Below are 27795 nucleotides of genomic sequence, written 5' to 3'. Positions count from 1 at the left end.
CCCCCAGAAGCAAAGATTTGAGTTACAAATGTTGGCTTAAAAAATATGTATATTCAAAGATTTGCTAAAATTTTCAAGATTTTTCAAAAATAGCAGATCTACAAGTTCGTAGCGCGGCACCGAGTGCCGCGCGCTGTGAGCTTGTATATTTGCTATTTTTGAATAGCCAAATAAATCTAAAAATGACACACAGATGCGTTCCCGGTCTTAATGGGTTAAATTATAAATCAAAACTAAAGGAATTCAATTTGCGGTAATCTAATTTGAAGAGCCCCAACCTGCCGTGTAATCTAATTTGTGTATTTCCTCCGCAAAAAAATTAATGAACGGACCAACGAGGGTTCAACAGAAAAACTAATTTTCATAATGAAGTCAAAACATCAAACAAAGAAAATTAATTAAATTGCTTATCAACGTTCAGTCTGTCAGCCAATGTTATTTTTCCGGGAGCCTGTCTGTCTGTCTGTCTGTCTGTCTGTCTGTCTGTCTGTCTGTCTGTCTGTCTGTCTGTTGGCCACCTGTTCTCTCCTCCAGATTTTTACTCCGCCGTACGACAGTGCACCGAACATTAGCCGGATCTACAAGGCTTTTAGATGAGAGGAAGACAATACCTGGAGACAGGGAGAGAGAGAGAGGGAGGGAGAGAGAGTGAGGGGGGGGGCAACAGATAATCGTGTGAACAGCAGGGCTGCTGGGAGTGAGACGGAGGAAGAGGAGATGGCAGCAGACAAGACAGATGAGATGGCGATGTGCAAAGGACCCCGGCGGCCGAAAAACAAAGAGACTGCGAAAGTGTGCGGGAACAGGAGGATGCAGTTTGGTGCATTGTGTCTTTTTTTGTGTCCCGAAAAAACTAGAACAAACCTGAGCCTTTCCTTCACACACCTGCAGGCTTCACGCGCGCACACACACACACACACACACACACACACACACACACACACACACACACACCACTGGCTGCAGGTCAGAGAGAAGAGAAACACACAGGATGAGAGGATGACTGGACTCTGAGGCTGAGTTGATTTGGCCTCTCACACACACAATTCGTTTTAGGTTTTTCAGTGGTTCTTTGAACCCGTTCAGCCCCTGTATGCTGTTTTGGGATTTTTTTTTAAAAACCCATTAAGGCCTGAGGTTCCGATTCTACAAAATGTCTTCTAAATCCCAACAGTTTTTTGAAAAAACTTATGTTGCTATATCAGTGGTGCTCAAACTTTTTCATGTCAAGGACCCCCAAAATTATATGTATTTGGCCTATATGTATATAGGACCCCCCAGAAGCAAAGATTTGAGTTACAAATGTTCGCTTAAAAATATATATATTCAAAGATTTGCTCACATTTTCACAATTTTTCAAAAATAAAAGATCTACAAGCTCGTAGCGCGGCACTCGGAGCTTGTATATCTGCTATTTTTGAATAGCCAAATAAATCTAAAATGACACAGATGCGTTCCCGGCATTAATGGGTGAAAGCAGTAACCTCACTCCGTCAAATGGAAGAAGCTTGCGACACACATTTTGTTTCACAGCGTACTTGCATCTGAGACTTCGGGCGCAGAATCGATGACAGACGGAGTTTCATTTTTTCAAGATACTAGGCAGGTGATTGGATGATCCCGCCCCTAGCAGCCGCTGATTGGTTCGTATGCGCAGCGGTTCGGGCAGCTTTACTCTGTGAGCAATCCCAGACCCTCCTTCCTGAAACCAAATGCAATGCAATGCATGAGATTTCCGGAGGGAGGGGGTGTTTACCAGGCTATGAAAGCAGTGGTTCTCTAACTTTTTCATGTCAAGGACCCCCACATTAATATGTATTTGGTTGTGGACTCCCATCTGAATATATGTTGTGCGAAGGATCCAAGATTTGTTTTTCTTTGTTTTTGAAAATAGCAGATCTACAAGCTCACAGCGCGTCCCATCTGCTATTTTCAAATAGCCCAAGTATTTAGGGTTAAAGTGGCTAAACTGACTTTTCAATGCTATATTAACTCATTTTGCTGTGGACCCTCTGGAACTCCCTTAAGGACCCCTGGGGGTCCCCGGACCCCAGTTTGAGAACCACTGCTGTAAAGGTTCTCTGCTGGTTCTTCATCTTAGTTTAGGCACCTCTAATGGTTCTATATAGCACCATTTGACAAAAGGTGATATATCACCTTTTTCCCCTCGACAAAAGAAAACATACCTACACCAGCAGATCATTCACAAATCACGACATAAAAAAAAAAGCTGTTGTACGTAAAACAACTGAATTCAGCGACCGACTTCATCGAAGGACCAACCACCCCCCCAGTTGGGCTGTAAGCAATGTTCCAACAGGGGGCGCCATGCACCATGCAACAATGACAGATCAGGGCTCTTCAAAGCGAACGCATTGAAGCCTGCAGCAAAAAAAGCAAGTGACTCCGTGCCACTCGGCCCCCCTGTACAAAAGAGCAGATCAGAGCCCAGCTCTGCGGCAGACTTGGAGCGCTCTGAGCACAGATGTTGGGCACGGCGCCGCGGGGGAGGGAGTCTGGACACTTGTTACTCAATTATTTAAGATGACACATCACCCCCCAACGGAAGATGAATAAGCTCTCAGCGATAGACCCCAGAATCATCCTTTATCTGCTGTGTCCACCAGCTGGGGTCCAACGGGTGGCCGCACGCGCACGCGCCCCCTTACGCGTGCGCGCGCGGGACACAGGTGGGCGATGCTGGCAACGCGGCCGCTTTGATGGACGAGCTGGCGAGCGCACAGTCGGAGCTTTGTGAGCACTGACACAGACCCGTGGGCACGCACACATGCTAATATTAATCACAATTAACAGTCAAACCCGGGAAATTAACTCGTTGCTGGACCGGCCCCTCCAATAGAGTGCTCTGCCCGTTTACAGACACACTGCGGCATTCCAAGTGGATGCAATTTCAACACCGTTCAATTGTTCGGGCCTGGCTGCGATGTGATGTGATGAGCTTACTGTCCAGCCAAATACTGCTGCCATCGTTGGCTGCACATAGCTACATGATACATGCAACCGGTTGGCTAGAGGAGGATTTGAGTGACCGGTTTCTGTTGGTAAAATGGTAAATGGTGTATTTATGTAGTGCCTTTGTCCAATGCGCGTTACAAAGTTCATTACATTCACACACCGACGGTGAAGGCAACCACGCAAAGCACCAACCTGCTCATTGTGAGCAGTTAGGGGGTACAATTAAGTGTCTTGCTCAAGGCCATTTCAACAGGCAACCAGGGAGAGCCGGGAATCGAACCTGGAACCTTCCGATTCCCGAAGGTTCCCGTGGTGAGCTTGCTAATCTGCACACGACTCGATCGATAATGAAGTGTAAATCAAGTAACGTGTTTTCATTCAACTATAATGAATTCACATAAGCTATAAAAATGACTGCATTTTCAAGCTCTTGAGACCACACTTCAAAGACCGTATGAGATAGCACTGGGGCTGGGCAATACACTTTATAGTCTGGGAATTCTGTGATATCAGACATAAATGAAATATGATAGTCGTGGAATAGACACTAGCACATACATGTCTGAGGGCAGACCTACAAAACAGATATTTAACTGGGATATTAGTATTACCCATAACCATCCTTGGGCCAGGGAGATAGCAGGTATATTTTCTGAGGCTGGACTTGATATTTAGAAATAAATTATATGCTAATGTTAATCAAATCAACCCTGAAGAAGGCAGACTGACTGCCGAAACGTTGGTTATTTTTAATCTCTTTTATGTGCTAATAAATAATTGCTTCGGAAGTAACGAGTGTGCAGCGATTTTTTTCCTTCTATTTTAAGACTTTATTTTCATTAACTGGCACCTGACCACGTGCGTGTGCGTTGCATACGATGCTAATGTTTCTGAAAGAACATGCATTGCATAAGATGCCAATGTTCAACATCACGTACTGTATATGTACTGTATGTACCTTCTATCACACACTCTATCTGTATGTACAGTATATATGTTTGTGTTATTTAACCTGTTTCTATCTCTTTCCATTCTGCTCTCACTCTACCTGTATTTTCTCTCTCCTCACGGATAGGGTTGGGATCCTGAGGAATCAGAGGAACTGGATCCAACATTGAGGAACTGGAATCGGTTCCATCACATTTGGAACCGTTTCTAGAACCTGTTTGTATCACACTGACTGTCAGAGCTGGCATGTGGATTTCATGTCTGCTATGCAATTACAATACGGGTGGTTTTAAATTTCAAGAACCGCCATAACTCTGAGAGTGTACAAATGGAACCAAATGGACCCGTAAATGGGTCCATTTGGTTCCATTTGTACACTCTCAGAGTTACAGACTTGTTAGGGTCCATTTGGATCCCTTTTGCCCTGCATTTCGCGAGACATGTTATTTTCAACGTGCTGCTGGAAGAGAAGGGGCCGATCGTGGGTGGAATGTTTGTTCTCTGGGCGACGCACACGGATACCGGGTGTGTTTACTAACGGCCAGATGAGCGATAATAATGGATAAAAATGTTTTGTGGCCAGTTGAAAAGGTAAGAAAAGCGTGCATTTTTGGCTAGAGATGGTATATTCACATGCTGTTACAAGCAAGGGGACATCGCGGGTGGAATATTCTTTCTCTGGGCGAGGCATACGGATACTGTGAGTGTTTACAAACAGTCAGACAAGCGATCATAACGGATATACATTTTCTGTGACCAGTTGAAAATGTATAAAAAACGAAAATGTCTGGCAGTGGGCAAACTCAGCCAGAATAGGTCTGGCAGTGAATGAGTTAAGAGGGAACCGTAAAAATTTCCCAACCCTACTCACGGAAGATTACTACAAAATTATGGAGCGCGCAGCCGCGCGGGAGAAAAATAATTTCACCCGCTTCTTTACGCCTGTAAACCTGTGATGTGATAATAAAGCTGATTCTGATTCTGCATCTTCTTGGACTTCTAATCAAATATAACCAGGAAATGATCTAATTTGAAGGAGAAGTGGGCATATCATCATATCAAATCAAATCAAATAGTAATGTTATGACTATCTATGTCCAAACTCAGAGGCTATATGCACATGAACCATATGTTAGTTTTAATTTAACCAGGGGTCAAGGGTCATTGTGTGCACAGCTGAGGTCTGGTACTCTATGTTTGGCGATAGAAAGAGGTACATTTAATGCTATCGGTGTAGTTTGAAAGAATTTTCAAAAATAGGTAGATAAAATAGGGCTTAAGTGTTTAAATAAAATTAAAAATTAAATCGAATTTTGTTATTAAGATATATTTTTGCCCATATCGCCCAGCCCTAAATACTATCTTCAAGACATTAACCACTATATACATACAGTAGTACGACAAATAGCAAAAAATATACTTACTGTAAATAAGCAATAAATATTACTTACAATGTGTTGCATTGCGACATTTTGTGAGCTTGTAGATCTGCTATTTTTTGCCTTAATAAAATAGGGAGGTCAAGTTGAAAGTGGTTAAAAGTACAAGGTATTTCAGAAACAGTTCCTAGTTTTTGCCATAACTGGTCTATGTATGTATGTCACGCACACTATTTCTCTTCACCTTTAAAGCGCAGGGCATTGGCCAGTATGAGGGCTCCCGCCTTGGCCTGGATCTCGGCCCCTAGAGGAGGGACCCCCTCCAGCCCGCCAAGGCCAGCCTTGGCCCAGGCGTGGAGCTGCTTCAGGTCGGCCTGGGAGTCTCCCTTCCACAGAGGCCGGTGCTGCACCCCGAACCTGGCCCGGATGTCCTTGACGAAGGCCTGGTCCACGGGCGGCGTTTCCTTGGAGAAGACGGCCGAGGCGCTGTGGAGGTGGAAGCTGCTCCCGTTGGCCTCCCCGAGGGCCTTCAGCGCCCCAGATAAAAGCTCCTCCCCTCCTCCTCCTCCTCCTCCCGCCTCGGGGGAGGAAGAGGAAGAAGACGAGGGGGTCTTGAGGAGGTCCCGGAGCTGGCTGGAGGTGCTACCGCCAGAGCCTCTGCCCAGGGCGCCCAGGGAGGACGCCAAGAGCAAGGGGGAGAAAACAGTGTTGTGGGAGTCGGACGAGCGGAGAGCCTGGTACACACGTAGACCCACGGCCCAGGTGGGGTCCCCTAGGGGTGATGGAGGGCGGGGTGGTGGGGGTGGGCTGGCAGGGGCGGCGGCAGGGGTCTTCTCTGATGAGGCGGCGTTGCTGCCCCCCAGCGATAGGAGAGCTGGCACAGCGATGATGAGGAGAGAGATGGAGAGCGTAGGCAGCATGGCAGACCTGGAGGAGAGGAAGAAACACCATCAACATTGTTGTTGCCATGTTAATAAATATGTTTTCCATCTCATCAATATGCCTTATTCTCTCTCTCTCTCTCTCTCTCTCTCTCTCTCTCTCTCTCTCTCTCTCTCTCTCTCACGCACATGAAAAAAACATTAACCCATTCAATCCGGGGACGCATCCCTGTCCTTTTACATTTCTTTGGCAACTCAAAAATAGCAGATATACAAAGCTCATAGCGCGGCACAGCTATTTTTGAAAAATCGTGAAAATGCGTGCAAACCTTTGAATAATATGTATATATTTGTATTATTATTTATTATATTTTTAAAGCGAACATTTGTAACTCAAATCTTTGCTTCTGGGGGGTCCCTGGAACAAAATATTTTACAAATGTTCACTTAAAAAAATATATATATTTGCAAACTTTTTCAAGATTTAAAAAAACGCGCTATGAGCTTGTAGATCTGCTGTTTTTTTTAATAGCCAAAGAAATCTAAAAATGACAGAGAAGCGTTCCCGATCGAATGGGTTAAACATTAAAATGCTAGTTTAGATTATGCTCATAGCGAAGGAAATGGCTTACTCATATATGCCCCTTCTTTGCAAAGACATTGTTTCATGTAATAAAGCACTAGCCTGAGGCCCTCCCTCCTTCTGACAGCATGGTGACTCCCACTGCTTCCACACTACATGTTCTCTGCTCTGTTCCTCCCCTGCTGACTAAGTACACGGGAACTTTAACTGTAAACTTTAAACCAAGTCTTCATCAACGTGCTATTTTTTTTTAATGGATCACACCCACAGCACCGCCAATACAGTGTGTTACACAATTAACTTTGATGATGCAGTGTCAAGAAAATGAAAAAAACAAAACAACGGAATGATGATGAAAAGGAGAATGAAGCAAAGCGTTTATTCCTTTCAACGCCCCCCCCCCTCCTCCTCCCACCCCCTGCTCTTGACTTTGAATTCGCCAAGCCGATGACAGAATGACGCTCAACATCTGTTTTCCTACTTTAGTATAAATATCCGAAAGCCTCTGCAGCTAAACAGAAAAAAAAGAAGAAAAGAAAGGTTGATGTTTACTCCCAAATTACCGTTAATTAATTCAAAGTTTCTCTTGCTCCAGTACTGCAGCTGCGACGCTGTCCTTGGGAAGTGATTCTGAAGGGAAGTGATGTAGGGACTGGGAGTAGGGACTGACTGACTGCCTGCGTTCAGACGTGGCAGAAACACACAATACAGACGTGTTCACACACATTTTCTGCCCTTTTGGGAGTGGGAGCGCTTTCCCCACAAACTTCCAGAACATAGCGGCGCTGCGGTGGGTTACTGTGTCGCTTGCCGACAAGAAGCACAACGCGTCGCAGCAAGCGTCACGCCGTGCTTAATCGGCTTCAACATTACAAAGCGATCTTAGCCTACTTGTGAACTTTCTAATGCTGGTTGATTTGAATTGCAAATAACCCACACAGACACAACCGTGGTTAAACAACTAAAAGACATTCGAAGATAAAACAAAGTAAAGCCCAGCACAGGACTTTTATCGGTTCTCCTCTCACAGATAAAACTAAAAACATAAGAAAAGAGAGGACATTCGTCTTATTTATCGTGTAATAAAACGCCTGGCAACTGCGCCATGGATCACACGACGGTCGTCTGTCACGACCGTCATGGATGAACTTCAACCTGGTGTTTGCACTTTCTCCCTTTTTGGTCCGTACATCCACATAAACGTTCATATTTCAAATATAAAGTGCTTACCCCATGGCCACGGATGTTACAATTATGTACGGTCTCTCAGAAGTACCCGTATCTTCCGTATTGTTCAATAAAAAGCATTTTAATCCGACCGGTGGCCATTGTCTTATAGTTATTCAGATTGCAGTACACCTCCTAACCGATAGGGTTACGAAATGAAAGCATATGGAGAAATTGCCACCGATCGGATTACAATGCTTTTTATTGAACAATACGGAAGATACGGGTACCGTACATAATTGTAACATCCGTGGCCATGGGGTAAGCACTTTATATTTGAAATCTGAACGTGTATGTAAATGTACGGGACAAAAAGGGAGAAAGTGCAAACACCAGGTTGAAGTTCATCCGTGACATCATGTTTCAGATAGGGTAATGTAGCCTACAATTTAATAGTATTATTAGGCTACATCATGCTACAACATTGTATATTATTGCAATAACCGCGTGTTCTGTGGTGTTAGCTGTTATGCTTTTATTGTTCTCTTTTTCTTTCTTTTTCCAGCCATGGATAGACGTCAAGAAAGTGGATAAATAAAATCGACCTTCTTTGTTGGAGGCTCACAGTGGTGGGTTGTAGTTCTGAAGGCTCCCGAGCGGGGTCGCTAATGGTCTTCTAAGGGCCTATAGGTCGGATGACCCTATGCGATCTGGTGTAGTATAGAGGGCAGGCTCTGCTGTCAGAGAAAAATGGAACAGACCATTCAAAGCCTAAGCCTTTATTACTGTATGTCTGACTCCTCTGAAACCTTCCCCTCTACATTGTAGCAAGCTCGGTTTCTCATTTTATGAAATAGGCTATCTCCTGTACGTGGTTCTCATATTTTTTCATGTCAAGGACACCCAAATTAATATGTAGGCTATTTGGTGGCAGACAACCAACCCCCCCCCCCTCCGCCCCCATCTCAAAATATTATTTTGTGCCAGGAAACGCCATGCAAGATTTGAGTTGTTAGAATGTTTCAAAATAGCAGGTCTAGAAGCTGTGATGTATACATTTTATTTCAGACACAATGGGTCCATATAAAAAAACAGAGATACAAAACAGACAATATCAACACATAAATAGCCTAAGTAGTACCAGACTGTTTTCACTCAATAAAGCCCAGATCTGTGAGCTTGTAGATCAGCTAGCCTATTTTCAAAATTCCCGAAGTGGTTAAACTGATGTTGATGCTATACTAAGGACCCTCGGGGGCCCACGGACACCACTTTGAGAACCACTGCTCTAAAACGTCCCCCTAGTCATTTTCTCATTTCACGAAATATAGGCTATCATCTGTCCTCACCCAATAGTAACAACAACAACAACAAAAATAAGACTTGTAACACAAGGCTTCAGAATAAGGATTATAGTCCAAAATTGTGCTGATCGATAAATGTAGAGATAGACTAAGAAGGCCTGGTGGAGGATCAGAGAGGGATATGGTGAGAGATAACTGCTTTAGACCACACAGTGCTCAGCAATCAGGCCGAACATGACAGCTTGTAGAACCAACCAATTATTTACCCCAGCCAAATCAATAGAGCCTCTCTCCCAGAGATAGCCATCAGCAGCACTATCTGGAGCGCACTCTCACACCAACCCACACGCACGCACACGCACACGCACACACATGCGCCCACACGCACATACACAGCACACACATGCACACGCAACACACACGCACGCATGGACACACATTTGTGTTACTATACTTGTGAGGATATCAGCATGTTTATAGGACAGTGTTTTTTTTTTTAACGAATGCCATTTTGACAATTTTGTGCCATTTTTAACCCAAAACCCGAAAGCAGAAAATAGTAGATCTACAAGCTTACAATGCTGCAATGCGATGTGAGCTTGTAGATCTGGTATTTTTTGGTGTGTTGACACCGGCATGCAATTAAGTATAAATCAGGCACAACTCTAACCCCATCTCATAAATCTCACCTCTAAATGCCTAAATCCAAACCCTAGCCTGAATCTTTTCCTAATTAAATCTATCTCTAAAAGTGTTTTTTTTAACCATACAACCACATTTTCTTTTGTGAGGATCAGGAACATTGTCCTCACAATAACTGTTTCTCATATTCTACTATACTTGTAGGGACATTTGGCACGCACGCACACACACACACACACACACACACACACACACACACACACACACACACACACACACACACACACACACACACACACACACACACACACACACACACACACACACACACACACACACACACACACACACACACACACACACACACACACACACACACACACACACACACACACGAAGAATGCTGTGCATGGCTGTTCTCTGAATCTCGGTTCTCTGTTCTCTCTCTCTCACTCCCTCTCTCCCACACACACACCACACACACACACACACACACACACACACACACACACACACCACACGCACACACACAACAGGGACACGTCTCCCTCTCTCCCACACACACACACACACACACACACACACACACACACACACACACACACACACACACACACACACACACACACACACACACACACACACACACACACACACACACACACACACACACACACACACACACACACACACAAACGGGGACACGTCTCCCTCTCGTAAACACTTGTTATGAGAGTTCCTTGAGAATAAACCATACATCATCTCATTAGAGTACATCACACAGGAAAATGGGACGCTCAGGAGCTGCTACGCCAACACACACATCTTCTGTTCTGCTGCACACTGTCTGCTGCTCACTCCAGTACTACACCACACCGATAGATGTTTATGAACTAAATCTAATACAAACACTTTGTTTTTTTATCTTAGAAGTATAGGGCTGGGCAATTAAATTAAACATATATACAGTAGATACTACTGCACCGGCGATCCTACCAATATGTCTGAGTTATAGTATCGGGGGCTTTGTTGCTGTTAGAGTACCCGCGTTGTACCCATCTGTCTGAGTTCCTTTTGTGCCCATATGTGGAGATCTCTGTATCTGTATATTATGCCCATATCCTGTATATAGGCATGCCCATATATGGGCATATTTGTAGGATCGGTGGTTCTTTCTTATTCTTTATTAGGAACCCCATTAGCTCCCATACCAGTGGTCGCTAGCCTTCCTGGGGTGCACACAAAATGATACAATAAAAACAGACAACAGTTAAAATTGTGCTATACTGTGTGACTAAAACATCACGTTGAGGGACAGGCCCTCATTTTCAATGTAGCCGAGATACAGAACACAATAATATCAACAGGGATATACATTTATATACATCAATATTAAGAAAATATATAATCAGAAGACAGAGAATACCAAAAAAAAATGTTTTCAAAGAACTAAAACAAATTGTAGTTATCAGCAAAATAAGTGAAATCGCTCTGCATATAAAACAGAGACACACACACACGTCCATCTGAATTCACAATACCGACGGACAGCCGGAAAAAACACCCACGCGTACACTCGCTGCACCCTCTAACGATGACAAGGCCACCCTGCGACACGGCCGGAGAGGCGCGTTGGTCGAGCGTGTGATCAGTGGCGAGTGGGATGCGAGGGGGGGGGGGGGCACCAGGGGCCCCCCAGGGGCCTTTCAGAGAGCCACACCACAACCAGCGTAATGAGCGCATTAAAGCGCAGGTGATTCATAATAATAAGCCCGGGTCCCCGCGCTACACCTAAACGAGTCCCCAGGGAAACAACGCGGGAACCCGAGATGCATCACAGTTGCGGCGGTGCCGCCGCGTGTACCTCTGGGACTTCTGTGGCACACACAGGGGAGCTGCACTTTAGCCACAAAACACGTCCACGCCCCCCACTTTGTACACACCACCCCACCCCAAAGGACCTCACCCGTTGAGCCTGATTTATGCTCCGCTGTGAGTCGGTGTCGCGGCCCCAACAATAGCCGACCTACAAGTTCACAACGCGTCGCGGACGCGGCGCGTTGTGAGCTTGTAGGTCAGCTATTGTTGAGGTGCGACACCGCCATACGATGAAGTATAAATCCACCTTTACTCAAGCCCTTACACCTCGGCCCGCCCCTCCCCCGACCTGCCCCTCGGGGGGCTTTCGTCCAATTTCTGGCTCCAGATTTCATTGTCCTGGGAGGTACACGGTGCACACACGACCCACGAACCCAGTGTTATCAGTTTATGTGGCTGTTAGCCACCGTTGGTTTGGCTAGTAGCTGGAATTAAATGCCCTATAGCGCAGAGGCTCGGCAGCTAGAGTCAACACCTCACAATGGAAGGCAATTGCGGGCACTGCAAACAAGGCCTAAAGTCACACAACAGGACAATATATACCTTTTATTTCTCCTGGTATTGATGATGATTTGTATTGTATGTCTTGTATGTATTGCTGATGAATTGAATTCAGGCATGCAAACAGCCCCGAGGTGAAAAAGGTGACAACATGTTGTTTTCTTTCGGGTCAGGTGTCACACAATTGCCCTATTTGGGTTAAAAAAGGTGACTGTAGCTGAAAAGTGACACTTTTGCATGTCTGTGAATTGAATAGGACCACAAGCCATCAAGACGTTTTTGGCGTTGTCCTTTCAGCTTTGTTTGTGTAATTGCACTTGCCGTATACGGTTTGCAATTCGTTGATAAAGTATTCAATCAATCAAACAAACAACACCACCACCACGCCATGCACTGTCGCCTCTTGTTGTTGAGTCCCACAATAATTACGTCTCACACACATACACACACACGTTTGTATTACTATACTTGTGAGGACAGGTTTTTGCATGCGAGTGTTGTGCACCAAAAATAGCTGATCTACAAGCCCACGACGCATTGCAGCGTGGCACGCAACTAAGCACAAACAGAGATTTCTCTGACTGGGAAAATGTTCCCGTTTCCCAAATTCTACTGTATTTGTGGGGAAGTGTGGCCCTCACACGTATAGTAATACAAGCACACACACACACACACACACACACACACACACACACACACACACACACACACACACACACACACACACACACACACACACACACACACACACACACACACACACACACACCTCCATCTCCCTTCCACATGGCTGCATTTATCACCATCCCACTCTCCTCTTTGCCTTAGTCCTTCAGAGTGGTTATTTGACTGAGTCACCTCATTAGCCTGGCGTAACCCTTCCAGTCTGTAGAAGACGCACCGCTCTATCACTCACCACCTCTCTCTCTCTCTCTTTCCTCTCTACAGGAGGAGGACAGATAGTCCTCTCTATCCTCTCCCTACACCTCCTCCACTCACCATTCCCTCCCCACCCCCACCCCCACCACCAGAGATATAAGGTAAATCAGTTGTCCCCCAACCTTTCCTGGATCAGGGCCCACTTGAATATCCCGGTCCGAGCACATATAAGCTCCAAAGTAGCCTGAGGTTTGAGTCCTGATCCCGACTACCTTTGCATCATGTCACCCCCCCATCTCTCTCCCCATTTCCTGTCAACATACTATCCTATCAATAAAGGCATAAAAGCCAAAACAAAAATGGCTGCCGAATGGCTGCCGTGTTAAGTGGTCAGTTGGGCCGCGTGGATTTTCAAATCATGTTTATTTTAAATGATCAATCAATAGGGCTGGCAAAGTTCGCTTGGGTGGGGGAGTGATTTGGGGGGCGTGGCCAAGATTCACCATGTTGGTTGGGTCACTACCAGTCTACAGACCCATCCAACAGGGTACACTACTATATAGCTTGTACACACAGCGGCACATACAAAGAATGACATCAACAATGTTAAAAGCCAACTGCAAAAACACACTTTCAAATGTATAAAATGTATAATAATTTGAAAATAGCAGATCTACAAGCTCACAATGCTTGTAGATCGGCTATTTTCAAATGGCCGAAATGTATGGGCTGAAGTGGTTACTGTATGTTTTGTAATAATAATCTAAATCTACAAAGTAACCACTGTAAGTCAACGTCACATGAAGGTGTCTTTTATTTGAAAACAAGGTACATTTACAGGATACTATGTGTATAAAAAAGGAACCTCATCAGGCTCAAAGAGGAGTAAAATGGTCTCTGCCCATCCATATTATAATGTGATCATTAACAGGTCAGGCAACTGGTGACTTGAGCCATCATCATCATCAGGATTCGGTTATATTTGCATTGAATGAAAGCACTGCATAATAATATAATGGCCTATGCATTTTAGCCATGTGAAAGAATGCGGTTCTATTTGCATATAATCATTTTATGTAGAAAGACTATGTATTTTATTTGAAAACATGTACAGGTTACTATGTACATAAAAAGGGAACAGATAATGTATCTACAGAGCATAACCTCATGTCTGCTTTTACTATGCAGAAGGGTACTATTAAAAATAGTTTCAGACGCTCAGACAACTTTGTCAAGGATTGTCATGTCCTGCCCACTCCTGGTTTATGCTAGCCTGATTATCAGCCTGTTTGGAACCAGGCTAGGTGTATGCATCAGAGTGATGGGTACCCTACCATTTAATATATGGTACTTGTTGCGTATAGTGCCTATAACTCTCTCTACATGGATCCTGAGGTGTGACTTAGGCCCTCATTGGAAACATAAAAGTCCGCAAGGACTTTTATGAACGGACCTGTTAGACAAAGTATTTTAAATGTAACTGTGCTGTTTTACATTTTTTGCCTAATAAAATATTCAATCAATCAATGACAACCAAGCCATGCATCGTCTCTTTGTTACGTCGGGAGACCTGGCTGGCTTCCATTTGGGAATGCGGTGAAAAGTTAGTCCGTTGTCCATTTTAGCCCCTTTATTCTCAACTCGTCGATGGTGAGAAGCCGTGGAACAGTTTTCATACAACAATTCATTCCCATTTTGGCGAAACACTGCTGAAAGAGCACCAACTAGCAGGCTACTATTAGCGAACCTCAGAGTGAAGGGAGATGTTGACTCCACCGACCGGGGGCGGGGCTAGCCGCAGCCGTGGAGTGACACCAGCCTTGCCAGCCCTATTGATTGTGTTCCGGCTTGGATCGATGGAACTAACATGGAATATACTTTAAGTTCCTATATTTATCGGTATCACAAAGAAACGTTATTTTTCAAGGTTTTAAAGAAAAAGTTAAACAAACATAAATATTTTTGTTATGTCATGAATAAAATCTTCGTACTTCAGCAATTATTTAGGAGCCCACTTGCAATATCCTCACGCCCACAGCTTGGTAATCGCTGAGGTAAAACACGCTTAGCATGACATGGCAAAATGCAGCGTTCATTTAAAGGTAGGGCACCAGATAAGGGACAAGGCACCAGATAAGGGACAACTTCAGATATGTACATAATACAGAATATCTAGACAACATTATCGATTGCTTTTTAATAATGAATAATTATATGGAAATGACTTAACCCATTAAGACCTGAGGCCGATTATATGCAAGTGTCTTCCAAATCCTAACAGCTTTCTGAAAAACGTATGTTTCTATGTCAGTGGTGCTCAAAACGTTTGAGCACCACTGTAATGTAACGTCAAGGACCTCCTAAAGTATATGTACTTGGCCGTGGACGCCCATCTCAAAATATTTTGTTCAGGGACCTCCAGAAGCAAAGATTTTAGTGTTCGCTTTGAAAAAATATATTATGTTCAAAGATGTGCACAAATTTTACGTATTTTTCAAAAATAAAAGAAGTTGTGAAAAGGCGACTGTACAGGTAGAAGAATGGATCAGTTTAAACCAGAGGTCTTCAACAGGGGGTCCGCGACCCCTAGGGGGTCCACGGAGGTACTGCAGGGGGTCCGCAAAATTGTTGTTTGATAAAAAATAAAAATGAAGTTTAAAAAAAGTTTTTGTTAATTTTGTTTTCAAAAATGTCAATATGTCTTTAAACATAACATGACCTATTTTAATAGCTTAGTATTGAATGCACAATAACATGGTATGTTTATACATATTTTGTAGAGAAAGAAAAGGTCTTTTGCACATCTACTGGGACAACCTGTGTATGTTTATACATATAAAACACAATTTTATACATAAACATACGATATATGTGGTGGCCTACCCCCTACCCTACGAGGTAGGGGGTCCCTGCTCCATCACTAATGGAGGAAGTTGCTTGTCTTTCATACATACTGTACTGACTGTACTTGTACTTGTACTTGAATACTTGTACTTGAATATTGGCCTATAAATGTCCATGTCCTCAGGGTTTTGAGTTTGTAAATGTCTATCATTCCAGAAAGAATGCAAGCAATAACCCAGTCAAGCAATCAACTATTTACAGAGTTCATGGCTCAAAAGAGTTCACCAAATACTATCAGAGGATCTATGGTATACTATATGATTTATGATCATATTATCAGAGAATATCAAATATCACAAAAGCAAGCCGTGTGGTTTGCCTGTGAGTTATCTGAATAAAGTTGCTGGCCGTTCGTTCTTTCTCATTCAAGAGCTACATTTGCAATGGTCTGGAAGCCTCTCTACTGTTAATTTCCATTTCCAAAATGTATAACACATGTTTGTGGGAATTCCAAATGACAACATCGGTAGGGTTTATTTATTGTAACATTGGTTGGATTTCCAGCATTTAAAGTTATCAGTTATCCTGTCTTTAACTCTGTGAGAGTCAAAGAAGTGACCCTTATAGTTATACAGATCTTTTTTACTCTCACAGGACTCTAAGGATTTTTGCTGCATGGGTACGAATGCATTAACCCTTTAAGACCGGGAACGCATCTGTGTCTTTCTTTGGATTTCTTTGGGCTATTCAAAAATAGCAGATATACAAGCTCATAGCGTGGCACCAAGTGCCGCGCTATGAGCTTGTAGATCTGCTATTTTAGAAAAATGTGAACATTTGTGCAAATCTTTGAATATATATATTTTTAAAGTGAACATTTTTAACTCTGTTACAATTTCTGGGGGGTCCCTGGAACAAAATATTTTGAGATGGGGGTCCACGGCCAAATAGATAAAAAAAAAAAACTGTTAGGATTTAGAAGACATTTGTAGAATCCCCCAGAAGCAAAGATTTGAGTTACAAATGTTCGCTTTAGAAAATATATATTCAAAGACTTTTAACGCATTTTAACAATTTGTTTCAAAAATAGCAGATCTACAAGCTTGTGGCGGGGCACTCGGTGCACTTAAAATGACACAAATGCGTTCGCGGTCTTAATGGGTTAAAATGTCCTCCCACTGTTAACCTCTCTCCCTCTCTCTCTCTCTCCCCCCCCCCCCCCCGCCTCTCCCTCCTTCCTCATGGCAGAGGGTTTTTTGGAGTGTTTTCAGAACAAACAGAAGTAACATGTGAGCCTCAGCTCTAGGTCTGGTCCGCTTTGTCGGTCCATCTGCCTGTGGGTCTGTCGCTTCGGTTCTGGACCATTACAACCACCAGGGAGCTGGGCTCAGACCAAGGTTCTCATAGTGGGGTCCGGGGACCCCACACGGGCCCTTGAGGCGGTTCCAGGGGGTCCCCAGCATGCAGCTAAATGATTGATAGTTATGAACCATAAATGGACCCTTACGGGGCTGTAACTCTGAGAGTGTACAAATGGAACCGAATGGAGTTATGAGGGTCCGTGACCTAACGCATACCAAACAGTGGTGGAAAGTACATTTACACAAGTGCTGTACTTAAGTACAATTTTGAGGTACTTTTACTTTACTTGAGTATTTGCATGTTACGTCGATACTTAATACTAGAGGTATTCCACTCATATCCAATCTCAGAGGCAAACATTGTACTTTAGTTTTTACTCCGCCATAATTTTTCGAAAACTTTAGTTAATAGTTACTTAGCAGATTTTTATCATTAATGCAAAACCTCTACTCCATGGGGTCTTCAACAGGGGGTCGGGGACCCCTAGGGGGTCCTCAGAGTTACTACAGGGGGTCCGCCAAATCTTCGTGTGATATGATTTTTTATTTTACCTTAACCACCTGAACCCCTGGCATCCATTTTCTGAGGAGAACTTTAGCCAAAAATAGCAGATCTACAAGCTCACAACGCCTCGCAGCGCGAGGCGTTGTGAGCTTGTAGATCAGCTATTTTTGGCAAAGAGGCTATAGGTGTAGAGCAGGGAAAAAGAACAGACCACGTAAACAAAAAATGTTGAATCTGAAACACAATTTTATACGATATAGAGGGGGGTCCCTGCTTCATCTCTCTCTCAGCTAGGGGGTCCTTGGTCTGAGAACGTTGAAGACCCCTGCTCTACTCTATTAGACCGAATCATCACGACATCACCACAACTAAAACATTTATTTCCGGGTCGATAACGCCGGCAGCGTCGCATTGGAGCAGCACTATTCATTAACCTTATTTCTGGAAGAACAGGACACTTATGATATTGTTATTGCCTATTAGAAATATATAATTTTATATCAATTAAAAAGGTCCATTTGGTTCCTATTGTACACTCTCTGAGTGATGGGGGTTGTGCCGTAATGCATAACAAACTGGGGGTCCTTGAAATTAAAAAGTTTGAGAATGACTGCATGGTTTATTAGAGACGGTATCCAGGACGGACCCCCTTTAGTTCCATTGTGGTCCCCACTCCCCACCAACTAGGGTTCTCGGGCTGGAATTTGAAAGGTCTGCCCCCGTAAAGCCGTTTATAGGTCTAACATTTACTTTAATGCTAACCTTGGATTCGATACGCTCCTTTTCGAATAACCCCTACACAGCCTTAAAAAAAACGGAGACAAAAGTACCACAAACTTTTAACCTCAAACGCTTTTCAAAGATTCGCAATTTGCTACTTGGTGGTGGAAAGTAACAGAGTACATTTACTCAAGTACTGTACTTAAGTAAAATCTTGAGGTGCTTTATTTGACTTTACTTGAGTATTTCCATTTTGGTACCTTGCACTTCTACTCCACTGCAATAATTTGACAGCTTTGCAGATTTAGGGCAGCATATTATTCATTAACCTTAAACCCCAGCATCCGTATTCTGGGAAAACAGAAAAGACACTAGTACAAAGCCCTGAGGGACTCCGGTCAACCATATAGGGTTTAAGTGGTTCAGTAAAATGTTCAGTAATTCTATATTGTGGTGCTGATACTTGTTCATAACCCATTAAAACCAGGAAAGCATCTGATATCATTTTAGATTTTAGCATTGGCTATTCAAAAAACTTGCAGATATACAAGCTCACAGCTAGTGGTGTAAAGTAACTAAGTACATTTACTCAAGTACTGTACTAGTACAAATTGAGGTAATTTTTTACTACACTGGAGTATTTCCAATTTTCAATACTTTTACTTCTACTACATTACGTCTCAGAGGCAAATATTGTACTTTTACTCCACTACAATTATTTGAAAACTTTAGTTACTAGTTACTTTGCAGTTATAAATTATTATATTATAAAACATGAATTAACCCCATTTTATACCTAGGCTATTTTCAAACATTTTGTACTTTTACTTTCGGTACTTTAAGTATATTTCGATGCCAATACTTTTGTACTTGTACTCAAGTAACATTTTGAACACAGGCCTTTTACTTGTAACAGAGTTGCCGTGCTGCGAGCTTGTTCAGGCTTGTACGAGCCTGGCACAAAACATGTTCAGATGGGGGTCCGCGGCCAAAAACATATCAATTTGGGGGTCCTTGGCAAACAACGTGTGAGAACTACTGATTTAGAAGGCATCGGGTCTCAATGGGTTAACCCATTAATACCTGGGACGCATCTGTGTCACTTTTAGATTTCTTTAGGCTATTCAAAAATAGCAGATATACAAGCTCATAGCACGGCACCGAGTGCCGCGCTACGAGCTTGTATATCTGCTATTTTTGAAAAATCGTGAAAAAAATATTTTTAGAAAAAAAGGATTTAGAAAACGTTTTAAGAATCGGACTCAGGCCTTAATGGGTTAAGTAGGAAAAAAAAGAGAATCAGAGTATACTTCTTCCACCAGCGTCGGCCAGAGAGAGAGAAGTGAGAACCCAGTCCAACTCTGTGAGTGACGGGTCCGCCGGTGGCGCCCGTCCCAGTCCGGCTTGATCCTCTCCAATCAGTGTGGGGGATCTGGGGTTGTGGAACCGAGGCTCTGCTCCGGATGAGCCGCCAAGGCACTGAACCAAGACAGAGGGAGGGATGGATGGATGGAGTGTGGGAAGAGAAGGAAGAGTGGAGAGGAGATAATGAATAGGGAGGGAGAGAGAGAGAGAGAGAGAGAGAGAGGGGATATGGGTTCAACTCAGCAGACAGTCCATGTATACGCACGCACGCATTACTATGTACTTGTGAGGACAATCAACATTCTAGGACAGACATTTTATAAATGTCATTCTTTACAATTGTTTGGGCCATTTCTTAACCTTATAACCCTATGAAGCCTGAGTAAAACTTAATTGCGTGACGGTGTCTTAGTTGCCAGTCTCAGTGTCGAAAATAGCTTGTGCTTGGTAGATCTGCTATTTTCGGTGCGCGACACTGGCGCACGACTAAGTATAAATCAGGTGTAACTCCAACACCGACCCCTAAACTTAACCTCTAAATACCTAATCCTAAAAATATCTAATCCTAACCCCTGAATCTTTTCCTAGTTGCAAGCCTAATTAACCATGAAAACACACGCACACACACACACACACACACACACACGCACACACGCACACACGCACGCACGCACGCACGCACGCACGCACGCACGCACGCACGCACGCACGCACGCACGCACGCACGCACGCACGCACGCACGCACGCACGCACGCACGCACGCACGCACGCACGCACACAGCCAAATCCTTCTAGGGACAAACATTGGAAGGAGGTGGTTAGATATGGCAGGACAGACGGAGCGAGCGAGAGAGATAGACGGACGTACAGACGAGGAGGAAGACACAGAATCACTTTGTGTCAGAGCTAAACGGAGAGAAGAGAGAGGGGGGGGGGGGTAAGGAGGGCAGGACGGGGGGCAGGGTGAGGAGAGGGGATGGGCAGACATGTTGAACGGTGTGGAAATCACACGCACACACATCTGCTGTTCGTCTCAAATGTTTCCAATAAGGCTGTAAATGTTTCCTGCAGCTCCGTAAGAGCGCACCGAGCTGCCAAGAAGAGGCGTGTGTGTGTGTGTGTGTGTGTGTGTGACGGAGGGGGGGGCATGCGCACGCACGTGTGTGTGTGTGTACTTGTATTACTTTACTCGTGAGAGCGAAATGTCCCCTCAAGTATTGTAGTATGGGAAAAATAGACCATTTTCCTGGTCCTCACATGAAAGATTATTGTTTTATGAAAGATTTGGGGAGTTTTACGAATAGGAAAAGATTCAGGTAGGGATTAAGGGGCGGATTAGACACTTGGGGGTTAGGTTTAGGGGTTGAGGTTAGAGTCATGCCTGATTTATACTGGGTATCGGCTCAGGGTAAGGGTTTAAAATGGCAAAAAAAAATCATAAAATCAATGTCCAAAAAAGTCGACGTCCTCACAAGTATAGTAACACAAACGTGTGTGTCTGTGTCTGTGTCTGTGAGAGAGTTCAAAACATTTTGAAGGAAGGCTGCTGGTGCTCCTTTTGTATTTTTTTTCTCCCCTCTCCCGAAAAATGACACAAACTCCCACCGGAGTGCAGCAGATCGACACACAAAGGCGCTGCGCCAGCACGCGCACACAGCGGGGAAGAGCGAATAAGTGGCATTTAATGTGCTCAATGAGTCAGGCAGGGGAAAAAAAAGAGGCAAATGCCAAACACCCACAAGTGTGCATCTAATGGGGGAGCTCCCACATGCAAGTGTTGACAGCTATCTTTATGGGAATAAAGTATTGCTCTTAACCCCACCTCCAGAGCACATCCGTCAGCGGTGACTCACATCACCACGCCATGAGACACCGTGACATTAAAGCAGTGTGTCTTCCTCCCTCCAGCACACACACACACACGCGCGCACACATACATGCACGCACGTAGATATTAATATACTTGTGAGGACATAATTGCCTTTTCTTTTTTGTATTTTTAATCCTAAAGCCTGAGTTATACTTATGTAGTTGGGTGCCAGCGTCGCACACCGGAAATAGACGATCCACAAGCTCACAACGCGTTGCACCGCGGCGCGTTGTGAGATTATAGATCTGCTATGTTCAGTGCGTGACACACCCCTAAACCTAACCTCTTACCCCATCACACTTTCAAGACTAAAATGTTTAAAAAAAATAGCAGATCTACAAGCTCTCAGCGCTGTGAGCTTGTAGATCTGCTATTTTTGAATAGTCAACACAAAAATCTAAAATGACACAGACGCTATTCCAGTTTCAATGCCTGATCTTAACTACTTGAAGCCTACTGGGGGCATGTCAGAAATAGGCCAACATTTTGTCAAAAACTGGTGAAGATCCAGTGGAAATAACAGATCTACAAGCTCACAACGTGTTGCAACGCGCCACGTTGTTGTGAGCTTGCATATCGGCTATTGTAAGAGATTTGGTGTAGAGTGAACAAAGGAGGGGGCCCAATATAGACTCCTCAACAAAGTATATAGGTTTTAAGTGGTTAATCCTAACCTCTCCCTAATCGAATCTTTCCCTAATTTTGTAACCATAAAAAAGCAAATCTCCAGCGAGGACCAGGAAAATCTTCCCCACAATGTGTATTTCTCAAATTCTACTATACTTGTGGGGACATTTGGCCCTTGCAAATATAGTAATACAAGTATCTACACACAAACACACACACACCAGCCTGAGATAGACGCACATAGATACTGACACAGCACACAGAACTGAATATGGCTGCACATGCACGCGCACACACATGTTGTAAACACCTTCGAACGACAAGACATTTTTTCACACACACACACACACACACACACACACACACACACACACACACACACACACACACACACACACACACACACACACACACACACACACACACACACACACACACACACACACACACACACACACACACACACACACACACACAGCGCCTATATCCTCTGGCTGTGAGTTTGCCAGCAGCCAGCTGGTACTGTCATGTCTGATACGCTGGAACAGAGACAGAAGACGAGGCTGGGCGGTGGATGGTAGGAGGCAGGCAGGAAAGAAATGGCTCCAGTGGAATGCATTAGCAAGAGAGCTGTGTGCGTGTGTGTGCGTGTGTGTGTGCGCATGCATGAGAGAGTTACACAGCGGCTAGACTGCAGTGAATCCTCACCAGCCATGACACCCTGTTAGTTATGTCTGTCTGTCTGTCTGTCCGTCTGTCTGTTCGAGAGCTGAAGTCAAGGTCATGTCCATTATAGCCTGCTTCTCATAGACCCCCAGTCTGAACTGCACTGTACATGACACAGTTCTTCACAATTTGGAATGAAGACCTTTCAGTAGAACGGAGACACATTCAAACTTCGAGTTTTCAATCAGAACCAACGCAGTATCCATTCGGTGTCCTTGTATGACCTGCAGCACGTTTCAAAGGCGTCAATGCGGTTACATGGACAATTATTTATTCCTTCAAAATGAAATATAATTCCAATCAGAGATTGCGACTTAGCTGTTTACATCGACGCTAAATAGAAGTAGTCCTCGTTTACATGCAACAAATCATTTCATCAAACATAACTTTTGACATACACAAAATGGTTCTGCCTTTCTCCCCCGTCAATTTTCTTGATGGACCCAGACCTTGTCCTCGGCTATTTGAGTTGATCTGCTGTTCTTTCTAATTAACCCACGGTCATTTATGACATTATGCACATTAATAGAGAGTAATAGGCCTATGGTCCCAGAGAACAAATTGTTCTCTTCTACCGTTCCCTATGGCCTATGATACATCATTCTAATTTGACACCATTAACAAACACGCAAAGATGCACAGAAGCAATACCAACCAGAGGGAAACGATGCTGACATTTTCCTGTTGATCTGAATACCTCCTCTCAACCAGAATGAAAATTCCTTCCGGATAATATTCTCTTCCAATTGAGGTGTTTATGAGGCATTTTTATCATTATAAATATTAGTAGTAAACCTAACCTTGTATCTTCATATTTCTTTATTTTTTTGTAAATTAATGCCGTACTTTGTCATACTACAATGTCACACAAAAGTAGCACAAATAGACGCTCTACAAGCTCACAATGCATCATGATGTGTGTTGTGAGCTTGTAGATCTGCTGCTATTTTTGAATTTATTTTGAAGTGACGGTGAAAGTGGTTAAGTGTGTCTGTGTGTTTTATAAATATTGATCCAATGAAAAGTATTAAATAGAGTTTGTGACTAAATAATGACTACATTGGATACATATGGAACACATAGTTTCTTTTTACCATTTCCTGAAAAGTCAGAGTTTTAATTAGGACATACAAGGTTCCCACCAACGATATGCACAACAAGTGAAACAGTGTTGCATGATACCAGCCCCTCCTTGCCAAGCAGCTTTGGCTATGAAGTCGTCTTTTTATGTTAATTGCATTACATTCTTAACCACTAGTGGCTGTCTGTGGCCAAATGAGGGCAGAGACGGGGCAGAATGAGGAATAAATCAGACCACGCTCAGACGGAGGTACGAAGTTTTAAAGTGCCTCATCTGCAGTGGTGGAAAAAGTACTCAAATGTTTTGCTTAAGTAAAAGTATCAATACTGCAATGTAGAAGTATACTCTGTTACAAGTAAAGGTCTGGAATTCAAAATGTACTTGAATAAAAGTACAAAAGTATTCGTATCAAAATGTAACAAAAGTATAATGTTTGAAAATGGCAGATCTACAAGCTCACAACACGTCGCGATGCGACGCGTTGTGAGCTTGTAGATCGGCTATTTTCAAATAGGGCTAAAGTGGTTAATGTATGTTTCATAATGTAATGATTTATATCTGCAAAGTAACTGGTAACTAAAGTTTTCAAATAATTGTAGTGGAATAAAAGTGTAATATTTGCCTCTGAGATGTAGTGGAGTAGATTGGGACAATTGGAAATACTCCACTAAAGTCAAAGTACCTCAAAATTGTACGTAAGTAAAGTACTTGAGTAAATGTACTTAGTTACTTTACACCACTGCTCATCTGTACGTCAAGCTATTATACATTATAATCCATACGTATATGGAGAGCTGTGCTATCACGTCGGTGTCTAATAACTAGCCTGGCATTTTACCTTCAAACGCGACCTGAAATAGCTTTTGCCTGAGCTTATGAGGATAAGAAGCAAGTCTTTTCACACGGTTGCCACGGGTAAGATGTCTCATAAAGAAAAGCAGAGAGATGGAAGCTCCCACACAACGACTTAAGAAAGAGCAGCTCTTAAAGGTCAAAAATGATCCAAATATTGTATTTGTTCTCTGCGTGTCAACAACCTGAGTGTCTGCAAGAGACATAGTGAAATATGAAGGCATTTAGACGGCAGCCTGGTTCATTAGATGTGTTCGAGCTGTAGAGGCCTTTCTTGTTAGCATTTGCGTCTCAAAAAGAACACGTCAACTCCAGTCAGAAGCCCAATTCATTCTTCGTCGCACGACGGTGTATAGACGTCCCAATTCTTTTAAAAATGAAATACAATGAAGACATTTTAAAAAGTCCCTCAAAGTCCAATCTTAATTACCAATCTTGCTTAATTAGCCTACTTCCTGTCAAACAAAAACGTACTGCGTGATTACATCAGCAAGCCCTTATGAATGGTCATGAATCATGATTTCATTCGCCTGTGTGATTCCCATAGCTCAATAATGAATTTATTTGATAATGAATTTATTTGTATAGCACCTTTCCAAACAAAGTTACAAAGTGCTGAACAGAGCAAGGTTTAAAACAACACAACAAAGCAAAGCAGAAAATAGAAAAACAGTTTGACTAAACAAATAACAATATTAGGGTGTGTACAGTCATATAAAAAAACAATTAAGAAAAACACTTAGTGCAGAGGTAGGTTTTCAGTAGTGATTTAAACAGAGGCACGGATGGTGCTAACCTCAGCTGCACCGGCAGTGCGTTCCACAGCGTAGGTGCCCGGGCAACAAAGGCCCGATCACCCCGGGTTACTAGGTTAGTGTATGGTACTTCCAGGAGGGCCTTATCTGACGATCAAAGAATGCGCTCAGACTTGGGACAGCATATCAAAGATATGCTGCCACACGCAGCTGATAATCATATGGAGACACTATGATGGCCGGACGGTTCATTACAAACGTTCTCATTTTAAACTTAAACAGTATGCTATATTATGTATCTGAAAACATTTTGGGTGAGAAATAGGCAATGCGGTAACAAACGTGCTTCAGCACTGCTTCTCTCTCTCTTTGCCTGAGTGCTGACACAAGACAGTGTCATTGCGTTTAGTTCCCATAGCCCGAGTGGGTGGGACAGTTGGCTGAGACTGTGATTGGCTGAGACACAACCAGTCTCTGTTTTACTAGGAAATTTCACAATAAAAGCCATTGCAGCTGGACTTTAAGCCTGATTTCAATAGCAAGGACCACAACACCAATCAAAATGCGTTTATGGATTGCATTTAAGAAAAGAAGAAAAATTCAAACTAGAAAAAGATCTCCTCGGAGCACAGGTCTCCGCCAGGTCAGGTATAGGTTATTGTGGTTCTCACCTTCGCACGGCGGAGCATAAATTGGGTTTGAGGGGATACTATTTGATGCCGTGATCGAAGGGAGCGCTCCCTCTTCGACTGGAGGTGGGGTTTTGGGGACAACTGCTTTGAAAATATAATTAATATATATATATATATCAATATATATAATTGTTTACACACAACATAAACCAAGGTATATATTTCAAGAGCGAGAGATCACAGTAAACATCCTAAACCTTTTTCCTCCACACTGGGAGGAAAACAGCATCTGAAAGTTTGATGGGATGCATTTTTTACACGTGAGTGCTGTGACCACTTCTGCATTGCATCTGATGAGCGGTCGGGTTCTTTTGGCCCAGACCTGCGCGCACATACTGGTTCTTATCAGTGTGACGTTGTCTGGAAATGCCCCAAGAAACATATATAATCTCCGATGTGTTTGCAAGCCATACATCTTTAGGTACGTTGAAAAAAAGTTCAACGTACTGTTTTGCTATTGATGTTAGAGAAGCCTGTAAGAATCATTTTCCAGGAAACAGCCGAAGACGTTATTTCATTCTATTCAATGCAGTTGCTTGACTCTGCAAATAATCACATAATTTTATATATAGAGCGCGTTTCGGGGTACTCAATTGCACCTTACATGAATTAAAGATGGCAGTTTCGAACCATCCATAAAAAGAAAGCATGCCCTTGCGTTTAACACTGGAGGGAACATTGCATACATTAAACAGAATGACGGCCATCACACAGCGCTTAGAGGAGAACGAGGCATTTGGACAGCGCCCAGATCCAGAATGTCTGTGGGGCTGTGGCTGTTTCAGAGTGATGTGTGATAAAGAGGATGTGTGTGCTAACATGAGCCGGGTTATTCAAGGATAATAACGTCACTGTATACAGACTGTATGTCGTCACTGTCGGGGCGAAAACATCGTATACGCCCAAAACTGTTGCTTCTGAGGAAATGTAAAAACATTTTTACCTGTGTTCCTGCAGTATATAGATCTAATGTAGTTATTCTTTAGTCACAAGCTATTGTTAATACTTTTCATTGGTTAAATATTTACAAAACCCAAAGACACACTTAACCACTTTCTCTTTCACTTCTTTTTCAAAAATATCAAAAACTGCAGATCTATAGTACAAGCTCACAGTGTGTCGCCTTGTGACGCATTGTGAGCTTGTAGATTGGCTATTTTTGCTACTTTAGTGTGACACATAGTATGACAAATAAGGGCATTCGTTTATGAAACAATGAATACAGAGAGATACAAGGTCTCTGTCCGACAGCGACGAT

General features: G+C 43.3%; 1 protein-coding gene across 1 annotated transcript in view; it reads right to left on the bottom strand.

The window, feature by feature from the left end:
- Positions 1-7418, bottom strand: part of serpinh2 (serine (or cysteine) peptidase inhibitor, clade H, member 2) — a 48190-nt gene extending 40772 nt beyond the window's left edge. Inside the window, exons 1-2 of the mRNA XM_080451192.1 lie at positions 7331-7418; positions 5548-6230 (exon numbers count right to left, since the gene is read on the bottom strand). Coding sequence (XP_080307318.1) covers positions 5548-6223 — 676 coding nt within the window. The 5' untranslated portion in view covers positions 6224-6230; positions 7331-7418. The remainder of the gene's footprint in view (positions 1-5547; positions 6231-7330) is intronic.
- Positions 7419-27795: the final 20377 nt, after the last annotated feature.

This window comes from Gymnoscopelus braueri (genome assembly GCF_963280865.1).
Source record: "Gymnoscopelus braueri genome assembly, chromosome: 15".
NCBI classification, from domain to species: Eukaryota; Metazoa; Chordata; class Actinopteri; order Myctophiformes; family Myctophidae; genus Gymnoscopelus; species Gymnoscopelus braueri.
Note: the sequence above shows the minus strand (reverse complement) of the source record. Positions and strands in the feature narration are given on the sequence as shown.